The 26,223-nt window shown below is 39.3% G+C and overlaps 1 protein-coding gene and 1 pseudogene across 1 annotated transcript; both read right to left on the reverse strand.

The window, feature by feature from the left end:
• Positions 1 to 7,361, reverse strand: part of LOC140947265 (uncharacterized) — an 18,629-nt pseudogene extending 11,268 nt beyond the window's left edge.
• A 5,093-nt stretch (positions 7,362 to 12,454) lies between these two features.
• LOC140947650 (uncharacterized) lies at positions 12,455 to 26,024 on the reverse strand. Its single transcript, XM_073396812.1, has 11 exons — positions 25,987 to 26,024; positions 25,886 to 25,895; positions 25,408 to 25,505; positions 22,161 to 22,319; positions 21,737 to 21,817; positions 20,430 to 20,624; positions 19,760 to 19,876; positions 18,726 to 18,971; positions 16,626 to 16,798; positions 15,131 to 15,293; positions 12,455 to 14,580 (listed from the first exon to the last, which is right to left on the reverse strand). Exons 3-11 carry the CDS (start codon positions 25,450 to 25,452, stop codon positions 13,885 to 13,887), a joined length of 1,875 nt encoding a protein of 624 aa, XP_073252913.1. The 5' UTR covers positions 25,453 to 25,505; positions 25,886 to 25,895; positions 25,987 to 26,024; the 3' UTR covers positions 12,455 to 13,884.
• Positions 26,025 to 26,223: the final 199 nt, after the last annotated feature.

Consider the following 26,223-nt stretch of genomic DNA (forward strand, 5'->3'; position numbering starts at 1 on the left):
CCCTGTTTTTCTCTGACGCCACGGTAGACATTGCCATGCCTTGTCCCTGTACGGCGTCTTCCCACGCAATTTCGGTCAAGGCATTTCGGTGGCGAACTCGCTCGGACCACGTGACCCGAAACGCATTAGCCGCGCGAAATAAGGAGGCCTACGGAGGCCTACGGACAAGGCAAAACGGCTGAAAGTGGTTCCGTACAGTCCTTCCCTACCATTAAAAACACTGGACACGGGAATTTTGTTATTGCCCGTTTTCACATTAGAGCTAGAAACGGATTATCCATCTGAGACTAGCCTGTGTACAGTCGCCCCCTTCCCGACAGACATCCCCTCTCCGATTTTTTTTCTGAGGGGAAGGGGCGGCTGTACACAGGCTGTGGGGAACGGATAATCCCGTCTTCAAATTGTCCGTTGAAGTTGAAGGATAAAGTCAGGCGGATTGTTCATGCAAAATTAAAACTATTCCACTTTCAAATTAAGACATACTACCTATCTGACGCAAATCATCAAACGGATAACCCGTCTCACACGAATAATCCGTCTCTAGTGTGAAAACCGCCATTTCTGTTGTAATGAATGTCGCGCCCCGGCCTTGAGTTAGGCGTTCGCGTGTGTACTTTGCTTTTTCACAAAGATTATTTTTAAATTGACTATTGACATTTTTATGTGTAAAATAATATTAGAAGTGGAATACTTTATAAAAAGTATGATCTATTAATGTTAAAATTTTTCAAAAGAACAGCTTATTTCATATCCCGAGATGATCTTAAGACCTTTATTTTGCTTTAAAGATGCAAAAAATACAGGTTAATTAATATTTAACTTTTTGAAACAAAAGAAGTTAATTTTTAACTTTTTTGTTAACCGTAACTGAAAAAAATTAGCCGATAACCGTAAATGCCACCACCCCATTGAGACCCTCTTAATATGACCGGATGACCGAGACAATGATTAATGACACAAAAATATCATCTGAAAAAAAAGGCCATAAATGCTACGTGCAAACGGACCTAACAGCTCCTAACAATGTTGGGAGTTACTGGCCAACAATGTTGGGTTCGTTTCAACAGGGCTAAACCTTTTACTGGTTTCAAACTTTGCGCAACAACATGCAACAGGCTGTCCAAACGGACGCAACATGTAACACCCAACAATGTTGGGAGTTGTGTTGGCCAACAATGTGGCGTCCGTTTGCACGTGGCTTAAGAGTTAACAATCTTAACATATACCTAGACAGGATTTGGCTGACTGCCCCGACGTTGTACCTCCTCAACGGAGGGCAGAGCGTATCTACCAACCCCTTCCCCTTTACTGTGTTGAAATCAGAAGAGTAAGAATGTCTTTCCTATCTCACAAGACCAAAAGACGACTTTATAACAAGCCAACGAAAATCGTTTAAAAGAATCCAGTATGAGGACAGACCAAATGAAAAGTCCCGAATTATGTAAACCATGAATGAGATTACAGCATCATTGAGCGTAAGGCGTGTCTTTGTGGGATGACGATCGTCGAGTCGAGTTTGAGTCAAGTTTGAGTTAAGATTAAGTAAGGTTTGAGTTACCGTTTTGGGCGTTCTTTTTTTAATTTTTAAACTCTGTGAATGCGAGTGATGGCAAAGATTATCGGCGTTAAACATATCAAGCGAGTAATTTCAAAACAACGTAATTTTTCATTTCTACAAGTGGGAAAGGGCGTAGACACCTGCAGCCCTCCCCCCCACAATCCCCCCTCCCCCCCCCCACCTCCTCAGCTCCCCTTCCTTGGAATCCCGCCTTCTAGAACCCTGGAACACATTCTGAACGCCTAAAACAGGCTATTTATCATGAGCAAATTATTTCAAATTAAACGAAAAGAACGTCTAATTACCATAGCTTGAATCCTGTCATCATTTTCCTCGATTTCACTATAAAAGGATCGAAAGACTAGCGCAGAAAGCATTCTGCATGCACTCCACATAATGCACTCTACATTTCCTATGGTTTCAACAAAAATTCTGAAGAAGGTTGGAGCATCTTAACAAAAGTGAATTCACGCTGTTTCAAAACTCATCGCTAATATTTCACGTCGTTCAATTTGCCAAATGTTGGTATATTTTTCTGAAGATCCGGTATCTAAGTTAACAAAAAAAAGAAGAAGAATCAAAAAATGGCTGTATGGTGTTTCCGTCCTCCAGAAAATGTGAAATTAGGCAGTTTTACGTCGTGGTGCAACGAGGGCAAAGAAATGTACAAAAATGGTGATGCGCTTGCAAAGTTGTTGTTTTGCCAATCTAAAAAAAAAAGACCAGTTTTAACTTGGGCTCTGAAGCGCACTTGGTGAGTATATTGTTGTGCCAATAATGCTGGGAATTGTTGCGTCCGTTTGAGCGTAGCTAAAAGTTTGACCGGTTTCAAACTTTGCCCAACAAAAAGCAACAACATGCAAAAGGGGGGGGGGGGGGGGGGGGGGCAAACGGACGCAACGTGTACCCAACAATGTTGCGTCCTTTTGCATGGAACTTTAGAGTATCTACATTTTAAGTAAGGCCCTGTGCAAACGGACGCAACATTGTTGGATGTTACACGTTGCATCCGTTTTCACACCACTGAAACACGCAACATTGTTGGCGCAACAATATTGGGAGTTGTTGCGTCCGTTTGCACCTTGAGGGGCCGTGCTGTTCTGTCGTGAATGAAAATGCATATCTTCATCTCCTTCAAGCACACGTGGATCCGAGATCCACCCTTTGTAACTGGCTGTTTAACAGGCAATTCGAAAACAAGAATTCGCATTCTCTGAAACAGTTCGATAAATGCGTCCAGTCAGAAACGGTTGTACCGCTCTCGCCAAAAAAGGAAATAAAAAAAAAGCTGGGTCGAGAATGTCAAAACTATAGCAGGGAATCTCATACCCTGTCATACTGTTAAACTGACGATTCAGATCCAACACTTTGCAGAAAACTATGGAACCAAACCCTAAAGGTTCATGGGCCGCTTTTAAAAGTGAGAAAGGAAAATCCCTACACCTACAGCTAGCGATCAGAGTTCAATTTCTGATAAAGCAAAGATAATGGCCGTGATTCTTTTAGGAAAACACGTGAAGTCCACCTTATTCATGAAGCTAAGACAACTGAGCCTCTGGGCATCAATAAACGTGATAAACTGTAACTATATATAGTATATCTTTTTTTTTTTTGTTATCTTGTCTTTTTAAGTATTGTTAAGTAGCCACACCATACCACGTCATATTATGTAATTTCCGGTCATCATTTTTACTTCATATTTCTGTAAATTCGTGATATCTCAATAAACCTGATGAAGACTGGTATTGGCCAGTCGAAATATCGCAACTAAACTCTATTTCACCTTGTTTGATCAGTCCCTGCTAAAGTTTTCTTGACTGTAACGTTTTCAAAGATAAGAATCTACAGGAAATCACTGTACAGCACAAGACCACATGACCTCGCAGTGAAAGAAATATTTGCTAAATCTACACTACGACAGTGACTACGAATCATCCAAAACATACATTACCAGTTAAGGACAAAAAATGAAGGAGCAAGTGACGTATTAGCAAGGCACAAATGCTTTGTAGGTATACCAAATCCCCTTTTTTATAGTTTACGAAGGCTAAAACATGTTTTGCGGAAAGGGCGAGTCAGGTTTATGAGCTATTTCGAAGTATTTTAAATTTTACTACACAATCACAGGAGCCGATGACAATCAGTGACTTAGACTAGAACAACACTCTAAATTCACTTTGTTTTAATCTTTGATCAACAAAAAAGTGGACCTATGGAACCTGTAGGGGGAGGGGGGGGCTGCGAGCGCACCCGTCGCATCCCCCCCCTTCCCTACGGGCCTGTAACATTATGCTAGCCCATGATGCCGTTGATCGGCGAAAGCTTGGATTTTTTAAACAGAAGTTTGGGGCCTCAATAGAACAGTTATATATTTTTTTAGTTATTTGTTTTTTTGCTGAAGGACAACATGAACAGGCTATGCTAGCCGTTTACTTCTCTTTGTTAACTTTTTGAGGTGAAGTAATAAAGTTCACTAACTGGATGTATCTTTTTGTCTTTACAGCTAATTTATACGTCCGTACCGCCACCGAAATGATCCCCACCATCGAAATGATCTCCGCCACCGAAATGACCCCCAATCACCACCGAAATGATACCGGCGGTCACCACCGAAATGATCCCCGGAATATCGGGAATGGAATTAAGAGGACTGCAAAAACTGGACAACAATTTAGAGCGTGCTTTTTATTTATTTATATTGCATCTTTTTTACGGTGTGTAATTTACCTTTTTACCGCACTTTATTTTGCAGTAAATTGTTTGTTTGTTTTTTTTTGGTTTAACACTAGACAATACTTGTTCAAAAGATCCATTTCACTTATGTCTTCTATTTCTTCGAATTTCTTTTTATATTTTTGCAAGGAAATTAATCTTCTTAATCAGTGTATAGAACTGTTATCAGTCTAATTGCTTTCTCTATTTTCCTCTGTTTGGAATCGTGTTTGCATGAATAAACGAAGAATTTAGAATAGGTAGCAAAGTCCCAAGTCCATTTAAGCCAAGGTTCCGAAAATTTAAGACGGGATCATTTCGATTGCGAATAGGTATCATTTCGGTGGCGGAGATCATTTCGATGGTGGGGATCATTTCGGTGGCGGTACAACGTCTCGCAAAATACGCAAACGATGCAATTAACGGACGGACACTTTGTTTTACACACTTAATGGTTCCAATAGTTCAATCCATGGAATTAACTCCAACCAAAGTCTAAGCAAAAGTCTAAGTTACAAAAGGTTACACACGGTTGCGTTTTTAATTCATCGCGTTCTCAAGTTTCTATTTCTGTTTTTTACTCAAGGAATTTGGCGAGAACTGAGCAACATATCACAGTTGCGCCTCATTCTTGGCTATATTATCTAGTCTTGTTTTTATTTAGTTTACTCAGGGAGTGCGGAACACCAGAGTGTAGGGACTTTTTGTGTTGATAACTAATAATTCATAGGCTTCTTTGTAAGATAACGTCATCAGTGACATCATAAATGTGTGGAAGAAATACTTTATTGCGTACTCTTTTGTGCTAGAAGTGAAATTTCGTGTTTGTCGCGACTTTTGTCATCAAAATAAAAAAAATTTGACCAAAGCCAGACAAACATTTCAATTTAGTCACACTGACGTCAATTGTGCTCTGTGCTGTTTACTGCGATTCTGTCCATAACCTATGTGTACTTTTACTCTTAGCAGTTGTTTTTTGAAGGGGTATTTCAAGCAGACTTACGGTAGAAAATTCTAGGTTGAGAAAAAAGTTGTGATCTAATTCTGAGGCAGGCAATCAACTGCACGCCAACTTGTGCTCACAAGTAATTTGCATCTAAACACGCACACAAAACAAAATTGTCATTTTTCTTTAATTAACGGCGTGTCACAAAAGTTGTGTACACCTAGTATTCAGCAAAATCAAATTCCGTAGCGAATAATTAATTTCTCGTGAAAATGTGGATTACTTTACAGCACTACAAGTTGCAGACAAAAATAACGTCAACCTGGATGAATGAACAAAAATTAATAACAGCTGAAAAAGTATTTGTACCAACAATTTAGAAACCTTGGAACTTTTCATACAAAAACCACTTCTCACGTTTTAGGCGCGCGCAGCCATGCCTGAAAATCTATTGAATCTTCTTTCCAAAGTCTATTTGACTTCAGTTACACTTGTACTTTGGTCCCTAGTGTGAACCGGCCTATTGCTTCATTGCCTTTCATTTCCCGTTGCCGTCGTCAAAACGACGGCAATAAGCTCTCTAATGTTTGGATCCATGGCCACCACGACAAAAAACCCTTGAATTTGAAGTTATCCGTTTCTTTGAGAAGCAGAAAGCACTTTGCAATGAAAGAGTCCATGCAACAATTAATAGCACAATTTATTGGAAACCGCAAGATCACAACACGATGGAATGCTACAAAAGTCGGTCGCAAGTACATTACAGGGACTGCGCAGGGGGTGGGCCACTTTTTCGGATGGTTTAATTTTCTTTTTTTTTACTTTGGTTACCCAGATCTGGCACTTAACACACAAACAAGGTTTAGTAAACACCCACAAACAGAATGGACAAACTTTGTCTTGTAGCTGTTGCCAATGAGTTTGCAGCTCTTAATGACAATCGGAAAGACAACTTTGGCACCTTCAAAGAATCTGACTTAAAAATGTCCTGGTGACACTCAACCGTTGTGTGTGTGCCGATGTAATAATTACAAATTTATATTGCTATTGGCAGCTTTAGATTTGAAATTTTCCCGGGGGAGTATGCCCTCGAACCCTCCTAGTTAGCTCACGCTCACGCGTTCGCATAAGCCCCCCCACCCACTTGAAAATCCGCTCCGGGGGCCTTGCATTAACAATATAGTGGAAAAAAGAACAGTTGTTACATTTTTTCCTTCTCTTTTGCCCTTGTTTATTGCACGATGACCCTTTAATTCTTTTTCGTTGTCAGCTATGAAGAGAAATAGGTTAAAACTAGAGACGATATCGGGTATCTATCGACCTGAAAAAAACCAGTTTTATGTTTAAATAAGAAGACGATGAAAGAACCTTGCTCTCACACAACATGTAAACAGTGCTCACCAATAACATACGCTCATGAAGTGTTTCGATTTCCCTAGCACGGGGTTAGCTACCCGCACCAATCATAAAATTGCAGCAACAAAAATACAAACAAGGTAAAAACAGAAGAAAAAAAACGGTGAAAGTTACACATTTCCTGTAGAATAAAGGGCATTTTTGGTAACTCAAATTTAACGCAATCTTAACTCAAACTCAACTCTGACTCAACTCAAGCTCGTAACTAGAGAAACAGCCGATCCCTCTTTTTCAACGACAACCCATCTCGCCAACAGTTCTTAAAGTTTAGGAAAACATCCTTTTTAAGAAACTACTCACAGTCACAAACTCTTCATCTACTATTTACAACAAGCTTAACTATCGCCAAGAAAGACTGAGAACGCAAAGCTGAAACTAAAGGAAGCCACTTACTTTGAACAACTTGTCACAAGGTGCGGGAGGCCTAGTCGAAGTGCTCCGGTCAGAACCGAACAACTCGTGTGCAATCAGGAATGTATGCACCGCTTTTATGTGATAAGAATACATTTTAAACTCCTAAAAATAGGCTTTCCAGCGTGAGAAAGCGCTTAAGGCGAGGAAGCAGGCAAAGGTTCTGCTCCACGCTTGAACAGTAATGTCAGCATGTCAGTGGACTGTTGATGTGATTAAAGGTGCATATTCTGAGGCTTATTACGCATATTTTGTCGCACTGCACTGGTGGTAATAAAAAACATTCTTCGAATCATAGTTAGTAGAGGAGACTGGTTATGAAAGCCGGCAAACTGTAAAGTTAAAAATAACGATGCTGTAGTTTATGTTGGAAACGCCCTGACCGCGTCGCATAATCCTTTGTTTTTTGTTTACAAACTGTGACTGAATAAATTAATGAGATGTTTCTATTGGTCAGCAAGTTCAAAATGGTAGGAATACTATTGAACGTTGTGCACGGTTAAGTCCAAAAAAGCTAACAAAAACATGACGAAGAAGTCTGTCGGGCTTCGTAACCATTCCACTTTAATAACTATGTGCGAGTGTTTTTTCATGAATATCAAGTACAAGGGTCTGATCCAAGTACTATTACCTTTCATTGCCCAGTGAGCAGATAGCACGACAAGGCAAGGCATATGCTTGATCATTGTATTATCACAACAATTAATAATAAGAATTAAATTATTGTTATTATTATTACAATTCTGATCACGATCCAGAAACAGAAAAGGTTCAAAACAATACCCAATACATCCAAATGCATGCAATTTAACATAATAGCGAGCTTAAGGGAAAGCACTAGATAACATCGACCTAAACCAGATGAGTCATCGATATGTCAGTGGCGTCTTACAAAATGACTGAAATGATTGCCTCGACTTCAGCAAGTTCAAAATGATAGGAATACTATTGAACGTTGTGCACGGTTAAGTCCAAAAAAGCTAACAAAAACATGACAAAGTTGTCTTTCGAGCTTCGTAACCATTCTACTTTAATAACTATGTTTAATATCAAGTACAAGGATCTGATCCAAATACTGTTACCCTTCATTGCCCAGTGAGCAGATAGCGCGACAAGGCAAGGCATATGCTTGATCATTGTATTATCACAACAATTCTGATCACGATCCAGAAACAGAAAAGGTTCAAAACAATGTTCAATACATCCAAATGCATTCAATTTAACACAATAGCGAGCTTAAGGGAAAGCACTAAATAACATCGACCTGAACCAGATGAGTCATCGATATGTCAGTGGCGTCTTACAAAATGACTGAAATGATCGCCTCGACTTCAGCAAGTTCAAAATGACAAGAATGCTATTGAACGTTGTGCACGGTCAAGTCCAAAAAAGCTAACAAAAACATGACAAAGTTGTCTTTCGAGCTTCGTAACCATTCCACTTTGATAAATATTTTTAGAATGTTTTTTAATGAATATAAAGTACTAAGATCTGATCCACGTACTGTTACCCTTCATTGCCCAGTGAGTAGATAGCGCGACAAGGCAAGGCATATGCTTGATCATTAGGCTGATTCAGCGACAGAACGGGAACGTCAGTTGACGACGGGGCGCGCAAATCAAACAACTGGCTCGACCAACACCGCGGCAAAACGTCTACGCATGCGCCGGATTGACCATTTCCGGTCTCTTTTTCATTCACACTTTCCAGTCAGATCACAGGTGGCCCAAGCGTAATATGGTGCGATTACTTGGAAGGATCAACACTTTCCTTAAAGGATCTAGTACATGGGGATTTTTACAGTATAGCTCGATGCACAACCTCATTATTCTGAAAAAGAAAGAGAGAATTAACTCCTTACTAAATGAACTGAACTGGCGAGAGGTTTATTCAACAAAAAAGGTCTGGTAATAATGTAATACAAGCACTTAACTATCAGTAAGTATAGGATTATGTTATATATTTATCACATTGTAGGAAAGTTGACTGTTCAGTGCAGTAATGAGCTAGCAGTAGAATTTGGCTGGTAAAGAGTCTTTCACTTTTTGAATTGATATTAAATTTAAATATCAGTTCTCTATATCTAGTTATTTAATATTACGACCGTAGCTTATCACCTGGGATGCCATCTATATCCCTTTATCTCTTATTATTACACTGTCAGGTCGATGTAAAAGTACTCAAATCGCGCTGAAACTTCGTAAAAACAAAGACAGCGACTCCAGGTAACAATATTTACACTTTATTGATAACTTTTATCGCTTTTACTTCATTTATTTCATGTAAGTTTCAAACTCTATTTTTCCCATACAAACTCTCATATTACGCTACCACAGGCCCATATTACGCTTGGGCCACCTGTGGTCAGATCAAAGTCTCCGACGCGCTCCCTGTGGTTCAATTGTTCTGCTTCATGCTGCTCGTGTTTTTGACTATTTTGTAGTTATTGAAATTGCTTTTATGGATAACAGACACAGATCACTGAAACAATTAGTCGATTAGATTCAGAAAAGGTAAGATGATAATAACTCAGTGTGTAATTTTGGCTAGAGCGTCAGGTAAACTGATTTTCATTGACGAAAACAAAGTTTTTGACTGTTATTTTTCACTTAACCCGGCTGAAACTAAGATATAAAAAGTTATCATTGCAAGCTTGTGTATTGTAGTTCTAATTTTCAGTTCTTCAATTTCTCAGTCTTCATGTCTTAAAGCCGATTCGAGCTTTATTTGGAAAACGACAACAACAATCGCTTTGTAGTTTTATCTACCAGTGAGTTTTACCGTGTTTTGAAACGAAACTCTTCTGAGTTGATTGCCATGAAACATAAGCTTAATTATACTGTTGAGGTTAGCAGCAAGTTGACCACTCTATTTTTTTTTCATTCTCAGAATCAGCGAGCGAAAGCTGGTTTGATGGCCGTACAAACAACAAAACACTGGCTCGACCGTCGGCTCGACCAAAGGCTGAACGGCAGACTGGACACGGTACCGGAAGTCGAGTTTAGCCCTTTTTGCGAGTTTGCCGTTGTCAAATGACGTTCCCGTTCTGTTGCTAAATCAGCCTAATGTATTATCACAACAATTCTGATTACGATCCAGAAAAAGAAAAGGTTCAAAACAATGTCCAATACATCCAAATGCATTCAATTTAACATAATAGCGAGCTTAAGGGAAAGCACTAGATAACATCGACCCAAACCAGATGAGTTATCGATATGTCAGCGGCGTCTTACAAACTGACTTCCCTCAAGCGCTTTACATTTTAAGAATTTTGGAAAAGTTCGAAAATTCGATAAAAATACATTTTTTTTATTCGCGAAACTACTGCAAATTTCAACAATTTTTAGGGAAGCAGTACAAGCGCGCAAAAGCTTTTACCCAAAGCTTTAACACTGCGTAAAAATGTCTCGCAAAATAACTTTTGTAACAGTTTTGGGCGTTCATTGTTTGCACCTTGATGGTGTGCTGTTTTGGCGGTCGGAATAACGCCCAACTTTAAAGGCAAAAAGTCGATTCTGGTATAAACGCTTGCGAAAAAAAAAAAATGAAATATAGCCCCTCGGGGCCACCGTAAGCGACAAGAACTTGAAATGTAAACAAAGCGAAAACCGTGTAAACAAAGGAGAAAATCACACCAAAGTTATTTCCAGTCCACCAAAGCGCAAAGAAATGATGGAAATTTCGGTATCCAAATAGCTGTTGCTATCTGAATAGCTAAAAAGGCGAAATTTTCTGTCGAGAAAAAAAATATAAAAGGAAAAAAAATCCTGAAAAACGAGCAACTGAGAATCGCGTCGGGTGACCCTTAATTCTGAACTCGGAAGCAAAAATGCCTCTGGCTGGTCAAGTCCAAAAGGCTTCAAGAACTGTTTTCGAAATGCCTCAATAAACTATCGACAAACTATGCAAGATGCGATAGATTTACTTAAGTAAAAATGAACATATTAAGAAGTCGGAATCACCATGTGGTAAGGTACCATTCATTGTTGGTCAATATAGCCCGCATAGCAGGCGCTTGCATTGGAAATAGTGGGCTAAAGAAAGAGCGGTGCGGGCGAGAGAGACACGCGCGTCTGTCCACACGCGCGTGTCTCCCTCTCGCCCGCCCGTTCTTTCCTGCGCCCAAATACTTTCGCGCGCCTGCTACACTGGCTATGTTCAATACGTACGGACTATTCAACGGAGAAGATGTTGTCGACAATCGATATCAATCGAGCTCCTGGCTGACCCGCCATGAATTTTTGCCCCAATTTTAGAGACACGGTGCTATTGGGAAGATCTATGCTGTGAGAGGAAAAAAATTAGTTCTCTCTTTCCCGGCCCCTTACACTAGCGTGTTATTTTGCGTGCTGTTCCCAGTCTCGCGCGGCTTCTCGCGACTTCCCCAAAGGAAGAACTTGCTCGCAGGCTACATCCATACAAGCTAAGCGCACAACCGCAATTTCTCTGGGTGAAACTAGAGCGCTGGTAATTTAGTAGCATTTTTGACAACATGGCCTTTATTCATGAAACTGCGAACGTGAGTTTCAAATGTGGGTCCAAGGCAATCTGCAATTAGCTACCTATAATCAACCTGTGGGCCACTGATAATCTCGTACCCGGATCTCCCACGGCCAAGGGTAAGACAGAGTGAGATCAGGGTACGATATTAGGCCACTGAATCAATGCGCATGGTTTTAACTCCCATAGACTGCGAAAGTACAGGGAATCGAAGATTGTTGCAAAGCTGATAACATCCAGCGTTGTGTTGTAGAAAGTATGCCTTTGCGTTAGGTCTAGGTAACTCGGCTTTGACTGAACAAAACACATTCTGCATGATTGCTATCGCAGACTTGGCCTTGACTACTTGGCTTACGCACTATTTTTCAACTAGTTAAAAAGACATAGTGTTTATTGTTAACCTGGTAGGCTGTCCAATCAATGGATACCATTAAAACATTTTCGACTCGCCTTAACATGTCTTGGGTTACTAGACTTGTTATCCGAAGGGAACGTTTATCTTTATTTACCGAACCTACTCCAGGATTCGAGTACTGAAGCTCACTGAACCTTTTATCATCTTAATCTAAGGTCTAAATATCATTTGGCAGAGAGACCGAGACTCCCCTGTCGCTGAAGATATGTCAGTAACAATTTACAAAATACGCTTCAGGGGAGGAAAGAGCGTCGTCCTCAAAATGAAATTGTTCGTGTTTCAAGCGAACTCAATGTAAACCGGCATTAACAGTGTATCCAGTATCTTAATTCGACAGTTTTTTTTTTTTTTTTTTTTTTTTTTTGGGGGGGGGGGGGGGGGGTAAGGCCTTATTAGAAAGCCTGGGTTTTCGATTTAGTTTGCCTCATATTTGAAGTTGGGCGCATTCATGGTAGTTGGATGTACAAGTAAATCACAAGCAGCAAGTTTATCTTAATTTTATATTGACTATTTTGCTTTGCATTACATCCACGTTCAACGTGAAAGAAAGGTGTCTATACATTTCCAAGTTGGAAATTAAAGCTTAGCTGTCAGTAGCGACTTCGATGATGTATAAAATGCTCGAAAACACAAGTGCAGCTACTATAATAGACAAGTTCAAAAAAGCACAACAAAACAAAAACATGACAACACAAAACTTAAACCTGTTTATGCTTTTTCCCGTATTCTAGCAGAACATATTCTTGTTATTAACCTCTCTCGCTACAAAGAGATGCCACAGCCGTAGTCTAAAATGTCAGTCGTCTCCACCTCCAAACCCTTGCAGAATCTCTTTCAGCCGCATCCCCCACGGGTTAGGGGAGTGGAGACTGCTGACATTTAAGACTACGACAGCCAGAAATAAGTCTGCATTGACATGCCATTCATTTTTCGACTCCAGGCGCGGATCCACACCGGTTTCCACGGTTTTACGGAAATCGGTCAGATATTTCATAAAAAAAAAAATATTTTTTCTGGAAAATGGTTTAGATAATTTATCTCCTTCTAATTTCCAGGTATTAGAAATAAGAATAATATTCTGCCGATTTGTAAGGCTTCATCCGAGGAGAATGGAACTGGCCAATATGCTGTCCAAACTTTTGACTCAGAAACCCAGGTATGGGGACTTTAGGGAGTTAAATCCAATAGTATTTCCTGGGAAAGCATGCCCCGGGACTCCGCCTTGTTTAGGAAATCGGTCCGTATTTATCCTAGATCCGCGCCTGGGCTCCTTTTTTTATCTTACGAACAACACGAAAAGTAACTTCAACAGTGCAATGATCGTTGCTGGAAATAAAAACGTTTAAAATTAAAATTGTGCCACTAATACTGAAAGACTTAGAAATAAACATGTTTTACAAGAGGTCACATAAATTATTAGCAACCTTCATGAGTATAAATATAAAGAATAAAACGGTCAAAAGATTGACATCTTTCAAATCTGAATCTTCTTCTGATGCCCCGCCTCACGTACAAAGATAAAACTTCTTTTGTAGAGCCGGCCATGATCAGTTATAGAGAACCAGCTCCGAGGGATATGTACACTATATTAAACTGTAACCACTCTGACACGATGGTCAGTCATTTCGCATTAGAAAATTGAATGACCACGTCTTATTGGTATTAGAAATATTCACTGACCATGCTTGACAGATTCACACAATAGATAACTGCGCTAGAGAACGACATAATTATCGCACTTTAACTCAACTTCAGTTCACGTTTCTTTGTAGTTTCGTTGCAAATTTCTTAAACTGTTAGTGACTCACTTGATCGGGTAGGCACGAGCTATAAGTCGCTACAGAGCCATCTAGGAAATAGGAAAGTCCCTCATTCACATGTGCAACACGTGATCACGACAAGGCCACGAGCATGACTAATGATCTTTTACGGGGGTGTAGGTAGATCATCCGAGCGAGACTGACCTATTGCATATTGGCGCAATATTTCCGGAGCGGCCATGTAAGCTGTTGGGATGTGAAGGACAATAATCTTGTCTTTATCCAACTCAAAATGTACAAAGTCCTCTCTGTTCAGAAGAGTGGGGTCTTGGTCCACACCAGAATTCTCTTCAGCCGTTTGTGTTGATAAAAAGAAAGAGTCCCGTGCACAAGAATCTGATTTCACAAAATCTTGTTTTCTGGGATCTGTGGATGAGGTTCTGTCTTCCGATAAAGAATCAACGTCACTATCGCAAACTGAGCTTCCTCTCTCGACGTCCTTCTTCACATCCTCTAAAGTTTTGAGTTTTGCACAAGAACGGCTGTCCGATTCATCCATTCCCTGACTGATTTCCTTTAAAGGTATAATGTTATCATTTTGCCTGGGGTTTGCCGCAGAGCTTTTGACAGTAACTTCGTTCTGTTTAGGTAAAGGACTAGCTTTGAGACAGCTATCTGTAGTCACAGTTATTTCAGTTTTTGCAGCTGAGTTGCGAGAGTCACGATCTTTGCTAAAAGGCCTTGTAATGTCGTCCAACACAGAGGCAAGATGTTTAAGGTTCAGAATTGGAATTCCGTTCACCTTGAAAAGCTGGAGATTTGCCATTGTTTCATAGCCTGTAGTCAATTCTGCAGCCAGAACCTGGGGAAAAAAATGACGGGATTGCTGAATCAACACAACACTTGTAAATAACACTTTCAGCTGAGGAGCACCGTGATTTAGTGAATAGGGTTTATAAACCACTCTCGCACTAAAAGGGACAAACCTTTACTTTTCCGAGATCTAATGCGTTTTAGTTCCCGGGCCCACGAAACCTCCAAGAAATTAAAGTTTGCGGTGTTCTGCTTGACCCCAATGGAATAAGCAGTCTCTCATCCACAGCGACCAGCTGGAATAAAACGTTTGAGCACTATACTAGACCTTACTTCACACTTGAAATACCAGTGTGAAACCAACCCATATTTCATCACCACTGGAGCTTTGTACCCTCCCCACTCACTGTTATGATCCGTCAGTACCGGCTTTAAGAGGTCACTGATCGGGCAAGCTTTTTGGCCACTAACTCATATCAGTTTTATAGCTATTTGGAGCCGCACTGCTCACGTACTACCCTCCTTTCGGGAAGAATTTCCGCTTTATTTTCCATAAGAAAGAGCTGTTAAGATGTCTGCACAGTCACAGTTAAACTCACCTGACTCAGTAAGATGACTTCCTGTCCTGCTTTATTTAAAACACCGTAAAGAACGCGGTCGCACAGTCTTATGGGCGCTTTTCGTGCCCAGTCCTTGCCGTACTGATGCTGCATGTAAGGCTGGGACAGAGACACAAATACCAAACCAGCATACACCAGGTAACTATGGTGATAACAATAGAACACAACAAAATGAAAAACATCCTGCGGTTACTCACTAGTGTATAAATTCTTTCTGTTATTCCTTATTTCTTATTGCGACATACCGCACACCCGGGGAACAAAGGACAGGCACAGCATTCCAACAAAATTCGAAATCTAGCGGTTTATCCTACTAGCAGAGTTGGGCCCCTCTCTCGGAGCAGACAACAATTCTCGCCCCTATGGAGGCCATTATTTTTTCTTTGAAGTTTTAAGCAACTCTCGTGTCAAAGTTCATCCGCTCTTAACCCTTTACTTAGAGGGGTCGCGACGGGACTTTTGCAAAACCCAAATTGTAAACGTTGTCATTTTTAACACTGAAATAAATTCTTATAAATTATTTTTACCGAGAAACAAAGGCTAACTGACATAAGACCAGACCCCAGTTGTTCAAAGGGTGGATAACACTATGATCCACTAGATTAATCTTTATCCCGGCTTATAATATCGCAGGTAACCGGTCAAGTCACCCGAAAGTCATCTCGCCCGAAGTTATATCGCCCAAAACCAGAGCCATGTCGCCCGATGATGCTATGGTGAGACGAAACAAGCGGGATGAATGAGTATCATAACCCGTTCTTTATGCGATGAAGCGACGAAACAAGCGAGATGAATGTGTAACATATCTCCTTCTCAGAAGAAAGTCTGCGAAAAAAAGTTTTTCAGACTTTTTTTTTCGCAGCTGCAAAAGTTGAGTCTGTAACTGCGATGATCTTCTTTCATATAAATTCTTCACCCCACAGTTCTCCTATATGATTTTTATATATTCATAACTTCGTATCTCGTTCTTTTAGCTTTGATGAAACAAGCACGTCAAATGAGTAATATGTCTTGTTCTTAAAGATTTGATGAAACGAAACAAGCACGTTTAAGGTGTAGGATGTTGCTGAGCATGATAAAATTTCTGGACTACGAGTAGTCCCCATTTTCCTTCAGGGATAGTTTAACGGGCGAAACGCGAGCGCGCGTGAAAATTATCCCACGCAAAAAAGGCGAGACGGGGCGCCTTTCTCGCGTGGGGTTATTTTCACGCGCGCTCTACTTTAAAACTGCTCACATTTCGCTTGCTCTACTATCCCTGGGGAAAAATGGGGACTACTCGTAGTCTATAAAATTTCAGGCCACATAACTTCGCGGGCGAGATGACTTAAGGGCAACTTGACCGTAAACCATACTGCAATTGGGGTTCCTAATAATTTTCCGCTGGAAAGTGATTTGGATAGTGAACGTCTGAACAACAGAGGGCCAGGCTGATACCTGGGTGTGCCGTGTATTGCAGTCAGTCAGTACTTACCTTGGTCTCTTGTCATACAGCTGAGTAGGAACAAGTGATGTTACCAAGTCAAGTTTAACCTCCACTGTCATTACTTCACCCTGCCTCAGAATCTTCAGCTTACACATGTCACCAAGAAACATTTGCGACAATTTGTAATCAAACAGAATGCGCTCGTTTCCACGGAAATGAACCTGGAAGAGACACAGTTAAGAAGAAATCCAGTTACACTTTCTTTGACAACTGCAGGTTTTTCTACCGGTGAGAAATATTTAACTAATACCCAAGTTATCGCTTCTTTGTTGATATGCTTGTTATTACTTGTTCGCTTATTATGTTGAGTATAATATGAAGAATTATGCAGATTATGGAGGCAGATAACCGTCTCCAAGGTCTGGTTTGTTTCCTTCCATTTGGGAGTCTTATGTTCATATGAATCATATTTGACTCATTGATTTACTCAGCCCCACTAGCCTTTGTGTGATGAATGCTGCTAAGACTTAAATACCTTACTTGTACTAAAATTCGCGTCGTACTCATTTTCGCTCAGCTTTAAATTCGCGCAAGTAATTTTCCGTGTTCGTTCTTTTTGGTTTGTTTAATAGAGCTACTAACAATTAACGCATTTATAATAAGTGTTTTTTATCAACAAATAATACAATATTTGTCAAAACTTAATCAAAAAGCAATTAGGTGGCCCTCAAAAAATGCCTTCAAAATTATGTAAATTATGTAATGTAAGCAAAATTCAACTTAACTCAAATGTGTATATGCGTTAATAAATCAACTCATTTGTATTACTAACAATGAGTGTCTCATATTACACCACGAAGCTTTTCGCGTGGATTATAATTCGCACAGTACTAAAATTGGTGCACCCAGCGCTGTGCGAATTCTAGTACTGTGCAAATTTTAATACAAGTAAGGTAGGGTTTTTATTCATTTTCCTTGGTACTTTGCTAAGGATTTCTTTAACTTCAGGCTTTTCAGTTTCCCATCCCAACGTTACCACTTATGACTAGGACTCAGCTATAAGTTTTTCGTTCAAGTAGTTGCTTTGGTTTGGGCATAAAGTTTTCCGTTAATGACTTGTATTTTCCACAACATCATCATTTTTTCCCATTGCTAACAACTTAATTATCTTTGTCTTCCACTGACCACATGAAATATCTTTACAGTGGAAAATTTACGTAATAATCAATAGCCTGCAAGTAAACCTTCCATTTAGGGGAAGCCATGAGTGAGTGGCACGGGAGAGGAGAGGAGAGGCAAGAGCAAGGGAAGGGAAGGGAAGGGAAGGGGAAAGGAGAGCATTTCAAGCCTGAGTCCTTATCTCTGCCCCTTATGGCTTTGTCCCTTGTTAGTATGTTCTTGTGCGGCTCTCTTCACTTGCCACAAAATGGAGATCTTGCTCACACGCTTCTCAATCAACAGTTGATAACACTCCCCCACAGCACCAATGTAGCAGCACAGTTTATATTGACACTCCCCTTTATAAGAAATAGAGGATATTCCATGGTCGCGCAGAGATACGAAATTTCTCTTCGAGTGTTGAAGCGCTCACTCGTGAAATTATTTTCAACACAAGAAGAGAAATTTCGTATTTCCAAGCGGCCATGTAATGTTCTATTTATTATATATACACCAATGAAATACCAAACCATTTCACTTTAATAGTTTTTTTGCAGTGAAAAGTGCGATTTATTATGTAGCCATAGTAATTGTGATATTTCATGTGTGAAGATAACATGTTATTTTCACATGTGTGTTTTCACAGGAAAGCTCACCTGGTGTTTCATTGGTGTTTATATAATCATTATACTACTACATGACAATTTTCTCCAATTTGATTGGCCTAGAGCAGTGGTATTTCAGCTTAATTTGAAATACCTACATGTGAAAATTACAAAACCTTTGCAGGTAGTAGTATAAACAAATAATAGGATGATTTGTACACAATAAGTACGTGATATTCGGCATAAATACCACTCGTGATATTTCAAAATTTTCTCAATAAGTACGTACAACAATTTCCAAATATCACTCGTGATATTTATGCCAAAATATCACTACAAATCGTGCTATTACACATGTACCTATACTAAAACCTGATATTCTTACCGTTCCATTATCTGCAACCACTTCTTCATCAACAGCCATAAGCACATCTCCTCGCTTAACCACATTACTGCAGCTGAATAAAGGCAGCACCTTTGTGACCAAGACTCCTGTCTGATCACTGGATAACTGAAAGTAACTCCGCATGTGCTCACTTTCAATTGGCTGCCACTTGATCCCAAGGCGACAAAACCCATTGTACATGTGGCTCTTTTCAATGTCATCCAAGAAATGTTTTATGATTGTTACCTGTTTATATTAAGTAAAAAGTTGAGAAATATTTTACTCGTCATCAAGCAAGGTCACCAATTAACAACTTCTGTCTCATGGCTTAAGATAAAATAAATTGCTCTTATATATTATTACTTTTATCAGTAAAAGTAAATTCATGTATGAAGTACAATGCAAAGATGGGTGTACTTGTCAACACTAGATTCATAAAAGCAGTAAATGATATTCAGTTAGTCATCCAGAAGAAAGTGTGCAGTAGAACTTACAAGAAATTACCAGCCAGAACACCCTCTCTTGGTGTAGATGTTGTTCAAATGAAATGTTAACTTAGTTGTGTGTCAAGTTTTTTGGCAGCCTGAAGCTGTGTTTTAAAATATCTATCTTGCAAAATAATGCTTTAAATAGCTCGAGTGGCAGAAAAACATGACACATGGCTAAGTAATCATTTTGTTTAAACTATTAATAATTACTGAGATATTAACTAATGTACATTCAAATCTGGAGCAAATTGTCGCTGCCATAGTATTCATCTGTGTTTTCCTCCATAAATTAAGTACAAAAGATCAATGCTCAGATTACAATAACAACAAAGGCCACACAATTTGCAGCAAGTTAAAGGAAATTAATTTTAATGGTCACTGTTTTAGTTCCAGAATTTTTCTTTAGAACACATCTCAGATGAAAAGAAGAACTTATTTACATTACAGAAAACATCAAACTGACAAGGGAATTATAGAGGGATGGGATTACAGTGTCGTAAATGAGACAGATTGCAGGCAGAAAAAGACACATCAAACTCTTCTTACAGGAATGATATATCCTATGTTCTCAGCATTATCCAGGGTCTCAAATGCAATTCCAATTACTTTATCATCTTGAAGAGCAGGACCGCCACTGTTTCCACTATTTATTGCTGCATCAATCTAAATATAACAAATATCACAAATCAAATAGATAGGCAGTTTAGAATCTACTCTCAATAGCTTTCATTTTCAGGTGAGGAGCACTATTCTAAGCTAGTTCAAAAAGAGTAAAAATAATAACAAGGGAGATGTATCCCTCAGTTGGAGTGATATGTCCTGACCCAAGCCTTTTTAAAAAAGAAATTCAGGAGAGGTCATTATTTATAAGGAAGACTTTTGCCAGTTAAAATCATGAAGTTCCTCAGTCTGTTGCCAAATTTAACTGAGAGAAAAGAGGTTTTCTATACTCATAACCACTGGCCAAGGTTATCAGTTGATTAACATGAAAAGCAAAGTACTGTGAACTAAGTTAGTTAGATCTAGAGTGTGAAAATTTCAAGAGGGCCGTGACCAAGTATATGTACTTTTCTCTAGGCTAAACAATTTCCTTCATGGCAATTTCTTGAGACAAAAAAGTTAGTTTCTTGTACTTTTCAAAGCAGCAAGTCAATAAAATAAAAATACAGACATAATAAATATGACAGCATCAAAATGGTTTAACTTGGAGACAAACCTGAATGGCTAAGAGTTCCACAGCAGAATGTGCATATCTTTGAATCTCTACTCTAGACACCACCCCTCTTGTGACACTGATGTTATCTCCACCAGTTGGAAAACCAACACAAACCACATCTTCTTCAAGAGCAGGGACTTTGCCAAACTCCAGTGGACAGAGATCTTCCCAGAAAGTCTCATCTGCTACACCCAACTATTATTACAAACAACCTTTACATTATGTACTTTCTGAGTCAGCACTCGTTAACATCCGTTGAAAGGCCCTTGGACACCTTAGGAAATTTACACAAGGTAGAACTGTTGTCTGCTTTTATATTGTGCAAGTCTCTTCAATTTGAAAGAAAAACGAATTGACATGAAGGGCAGTAGGATTCGAACCTATGACCCAGAAGACCCAGTAAGTACACCACACTAACCACTAGACCACTGAGGATTGTTGGATGGTAGGGTAATAATTTCAGTACATATAGTATTAACCCCAACCCAACAAATGAACCTGGATCGATGGATCAGTACATCAATGGATAGGTAGCCAGTTTCGAAGCAGTGCTTATAAATAACCCTAATCAAAGGCAGTGCTTAACCCTAATCCGACACAATAAGGAATACTACGTTGTGTAAACTTTATAAGGGGTCCAAGGGCGACGGATGTTAAAAAGTGCTGACCTTTCTGGAACAGTGACAGTAACTTTCTGAAGTGACAGTAACTGTCAGTTGACTATTACATGTGACTTAAAGGATATTTTAAAAATTTTAAAACCCATTACAAACCTTTGACATCAAAAACCTTTATCAAGCAAGGCCTTTTTCATGAGAAATCCACATAAATACAAAAGTGCAAAAAAGAATTTACGACCCTAAGCTGGGACAAAAGACTGCATGTACCTGTACTGGAGAAGAGATTGGGATCCAGGGTACATAAGGAAGGTCCGTCTGGTTTAAATATAACAATAATAACTAGTAATAACCAAAGGTTATGGAGTGCAGGCAACAATGATCAAATGCAAAACGCTTTTGTTCCAGCGCTGTGCTTTGTGTAAGTTTCACATGACAGATGGTCAAAACAAGCGTGATCACATTACGACTGATAGAAGGTCCAAATCGCATTCTGTGCATTCCATTGATTCTTAATGGAAGCCTAAACGAATGCTGGCTACATAAATACGACGCATGCGTAATTATAACAACCTGGAGATTAGGATTGCAGGCTCCTCTTGTTCCCTTAATAATAATAAAAATAATAATAATAACAACAACAATACAAAATATAATAACAGCAACTACAAGAAGAACAGCTTTGGTTACCATGGCAATGTCACATTCATGACCAACGTGGATGACATGTGCATTATACTTCTTGGCATCACCATGCTTGCGCACTCGCACCTGAAATTAGAAACATCCTATCCATAACATATATCAAAATAATGATTATCACAACTATGGCAGAGCGAGAACTTTTTTAGTTCTCATGTTTTCACGTTATTTTCATTTTGTGTATTTATTTATAATGCTCCACAAAATGTTTCAGCAAAACAAATCTAAGCGTGAAAAAAATTCTTGGCAAAATCTACTTAGTCAAAATTACTTGTAATATATTGTACATGAGACACACTATGATACTCAACACAAATTAGAACACTGTTGTGAATTAGAGCAATCAATACTTAAAATGCCTTTGGTATAAAAAGGTAAAGGGACTAAAAAACACTTCAGTATAGTCACTTACAGACTTCTGGTATGCTACTACATGTCCATTTGTGAGTATTCTTCGACCAGAAATGACAAATCCAGATCCAAAGACCTGTTGTTGTCGCTTCATTTGCCATGGCATGCTATAGTTAGGTGTAGAAATCTGCACAAAAAGTTTCACCACTGATTGCAGAACCTAAAAGAATCAGCCCTTCAATAATAAGGCCATAATTTTTGTAGTAAGTGTTAATTAAACAAAACTTGAACTTCCAACCCAGAGGTACCTATTTCAGCCAGACTCACTCTGACCATTACCAGTAGCGTACGATTTGAGTCATACAGTGTATGCTGTAAACAGATGGAGCCTTTCTCATACTGTTTTTAATATTATTGATTATTTTCTTGTTTTTTTTGGTAGAGTGTCAGTGTAAACTTTCATACACAAAACAGCTGAGTCAGTACTTCCACTGTTAATAAAACATGTACATTTTTTTTACATTTATTTCACAGGGGTTGTACCTAACAGTCTTTTGACTCATAATTATAGTAAACTAATGAACTCTGAGTTTCTGATGAAACTGCAATTTCAAAATGTCGCCTTTTGAAGGGAGAGGGAAACTAGATAACCCAAGAAAGACCCATGAGGTGGGGCCAGGAACCAACAGCAAATTCAAGAAAGAGGATCACCAACCATAAACACACCATAGTCATAGAGGTTTCCATCAGCATACTAGCCCAGTCATGGACTGACCTGCATTTTTTTATCCCTGGGGTTGAGGTATTTCCCAGGATTTTTCCACACTATGCAAGGGTGGGGTGGGGCAGGGTGGCATGGGGATTTGATTGTGTCAAGTTTCCTTATGGTGATTCCGACTTGTATTTGCTATACAGGATTCTGACTATATTGATTAGAGTTGAGCACTGACTCAAAATGGTTCGGGTTCATGCTATATAATAAATAAATGAAATCAAACAAAATCTAGGCAGTGAATGCTCAGTGATGTAGTGGTTTAGGTAGTCAACTGCTTTCACTACACACCGGGTTTGAACCTTTTTTTGCCTTAGAAATTGCCACTGAATTTTTTTTCCTTAAAAATGAAGAAACTTTCACTTCCATGAACATTTGTTGAGCAGAAATTTTAGGAGACTTAGAATTCCTGTATTAATAGCAAATATAAGCCAGTGTATGAGTCCAGTGCAAATAGCCACTGGCTTTATAAATAGCTGCAATTCATCTTAAATGCAGTCACTAGTTTAAACGAAAACCCTCTGCCCTGATGCCTGGGTGGGTATTTTGCCAGTTAACCATGGGTTGGGGGTTAAAAATCTATTTTAACATCAACTCAGAGTTATCTCCATGTTGACCTGGGGTTTGAGGGGATAGGGTAGTTAATTTAATTTTTATAATCCAAAAGGTCTGGTTTACGACCAGATCATCCACAATGATCAGGAGTTTCACTGTGTCCCAGCTCTCCTAGATTTTGTTTGTTTTGTGAGGGGGAGACTGAAGCAAAGTAATCAGGGGATTGGTGGATTGGTATGACCTAATATCCCAGACAGTAAAGCTTTCTTTGCCAGTAGTACAGTGGAATCCCAATTTTTCGACTACTCATTTTTTAAAACTCCCAATTTTTTTAGCCAAAAGTCATTTCCCCTGGATATGCTTTGGTCAGACACAATAATTTAACCCCCAATTTCTTTAAACTCCTGATCTTTCAAACTAATTCTGCCTCTTTTGAAAAAATTACATTTGATTTCTAAACTTTGAAAATTTAGGAACCAATAAAACTGGTTTTATCAACATGCACTAGCTCCTGTATAAGCATTCAACAATTTCAAGGGAAGGTGTTTTCATGCACTTCTTACTTCACTGATTATAAACCACGTGAAAAATATGTCATTAATGTCACAAAGATGCTACATTGTACGATGCCATTGCTACCCAATCAAGAATATTTCAGGCATCATTAAGAGTTCCGGGTTGAAAAGAAACAGAACTAGTCTTTCACCCATTACTGGTATTTTAGCCGATTGAACTACTACTGCTTTTTACACATATGGTAGGCTTTAAGGAAGGAAATGACGCCTGGGCAATTAAACACAAAGCATATCACAGGGGTGTCACTTAGATTTCAAGTTGCCAGGTAAATACAACAAGCAGGTGGGGAATAAAACAGCTAGAGATTTCTTTTGCTTCTATTTTTCTTCTATTTTTCAATGAAAGAAGCTGAGGGCCACATTCATAGTAGCCAGGGGAGGCCCCGGCCCCCGCCTCTTGTATCATTAAGGTACTAGTTTTGTTTTGCTTAGTTGGCTTCAATCTTTCAATTTACAGCACATAATTATTTGTTTTCCTTGTAAATAAAGATGATACAGTAGTGGATGCAGTAGTGCCCATAATAAAAACTCCTGGCCAACAAAAACTCCACAACAAAGACAGTAAATGACCTTGGGGACAACCAATGGGTGGGGTACTTGCCCTCCTATTTTTGTTCCCACTACAGGGTAGTTGACTTTTTAAGCATTCCTCCCCCAGGAATTTACCATCCAAAAAGAAGAAAAATACTAATGCCTGGGGTTTACCCCGGAGAGGCATGGGCGCATCTGGAATTGACTGATGCATAAACATAAACAAGTTTTACAGTTAACAGGGTGCAAAGAAAATCATTCTACAGCTTGCCATTCGGGCAAGCTGAAGCTAGCATTTACTAGCCCAGACGTCATTTCAACTAGCCCACAAACTTTTTGTTCTTCTGTTATTCAAATTCCTCATAAAACATCACTTGCCCGTCGGGCAAGTTAAATCCAGAATTCACTAGCCCGATAGCAAAATCCTCTAGCCCCGGGCTATCGGACACTACTTTCTTTGCACGCTGGTTAAGTATTTCCGCCAAACTCCTCGCGCTGCTTTCTTCGATTTTGAAATGATCTAGCTTAGCATACGGTAAGAAAACCTGCGTCGATTGTAAAAAGTTGTTTGTTTCAGATCAGTGATAAATGTTACCATCATTTTTCTGACTCGATAAAATTTTAAATAACATGGCTACTAAAACTTGAAATACTAGGACAGCAATTATTGTATTTGGGACAACCATAAATAATAATTAATAAACACGCACGTTAATTGTAAGTTAAAACGAACAATAAAAGAACTAACGATAATTTTTCATAAGTCTGAAAACAATGCTCATTACTAGCTTGAGTGTTTTAGAGTAAGCTTAATAAGCCGGCCACTGAAATGAAAACATCAATGCAAAATGACCGGTCAACATGAAATTACATACCTTTTCACTGGTTTTCAGATGCGATCCGAAATGTTTGTCGCCCATGGTAACTTTAGAGTCTTATCGCCTTCAGTTTGACTGATAAAGGTAGTAAAATTCTGTAACAGGAAATTTGGAACTTCCAAGTCAGTGTGTGAACGACGTGGGAAGAAAATTTTAGAAAACACAGAGAGTTCCGCCATCGCAAGGAATTCTGGTATTTTCGACCCAGCCTCCTCGCAGCTCCACAGAGCGATCTCCAGCCTCTCAGCAGGGCCGGAAGAACGGAGTGCGGGAGAAGCTCCGTAGCCTCTGCACAGACGCCCCCTTTCCGACTTTTTGTTTAGCAGAGGGGGCGTCTGTACACAGGCTAGGAACTAGAAGCTTAAGCTTATTTTTAGTCTGTGTTTCCATCTAATGCATGAGAACTAGAGATAAGTGAAGACAACAACAGCAAACAAGCCACCATATAGTCGTCCACGTAATTTGCCTCACTTACTTTTTTGAGCTGCTTTGCTTACTTGAGATGCTTTTTGTTTAGTTGAGGTGCTTTGTTTACTTGAGGTGCTTTGCTTGCTTGAGGTGCTTTGCTTACTTGAATGCTTTGCTTGCTTGAGGTGCTTTGTTTACTTGAGGTGCTTTGCTTACTTGAGGTGCTAAGTTTGCTTGAGATGCTTTGCTTATTTGAGGTGCTTTGCTTACTTGAGGTGCTTTGCATACTTGAGATGCTTTGCTTACTTGAGGTGCTTGACGTGTTTTGGTTGCTTGAGGCTGGTAACTGTTTAGGGGCACAAGAACTTATCGAGTTTATGTTCTGTAATCTACTTTTTAAACCAC

Source organism: Porites lutea, chromosome 9 (genome assembly GCF_958299795.1).
Source record: "Porites lutea chromosome 9, jaPorLute2.1, whole genome shotgun sequence".
Classification (NCBI taxonomy): domain Eukaryota; kingdom Metazoa; phylum Cnidaria; class Anthozoa; order Scleractinia; family Poritidae; genus Porites; species Porites lutea.

Excerpts from the sequence above, each read along its gene's own strand:
- LOC140947650 (XM_073396812.1), bottom strand. The coding sequence starts at position 25,452 with ATGGGCGACAAACATTTCGGATCGCATCTGAAAACCAGTGAAAAG. Across the intron at positions 22,320-25,407 it reads ATCTGAAAACCAGTGAAAAG|GTTCTGCAATCAGTGGTGAA; the intron begins GTATGTAATTTC and ends TGATTCTTTTAG. Across the intron at positions 15,294-16,625 it reads CTGTATGACAAGAGACCAAG|TTACCTGGTGTATGCTGGTT; the intron begins GTAAGTACTGAC and ends TTATCACCATAG.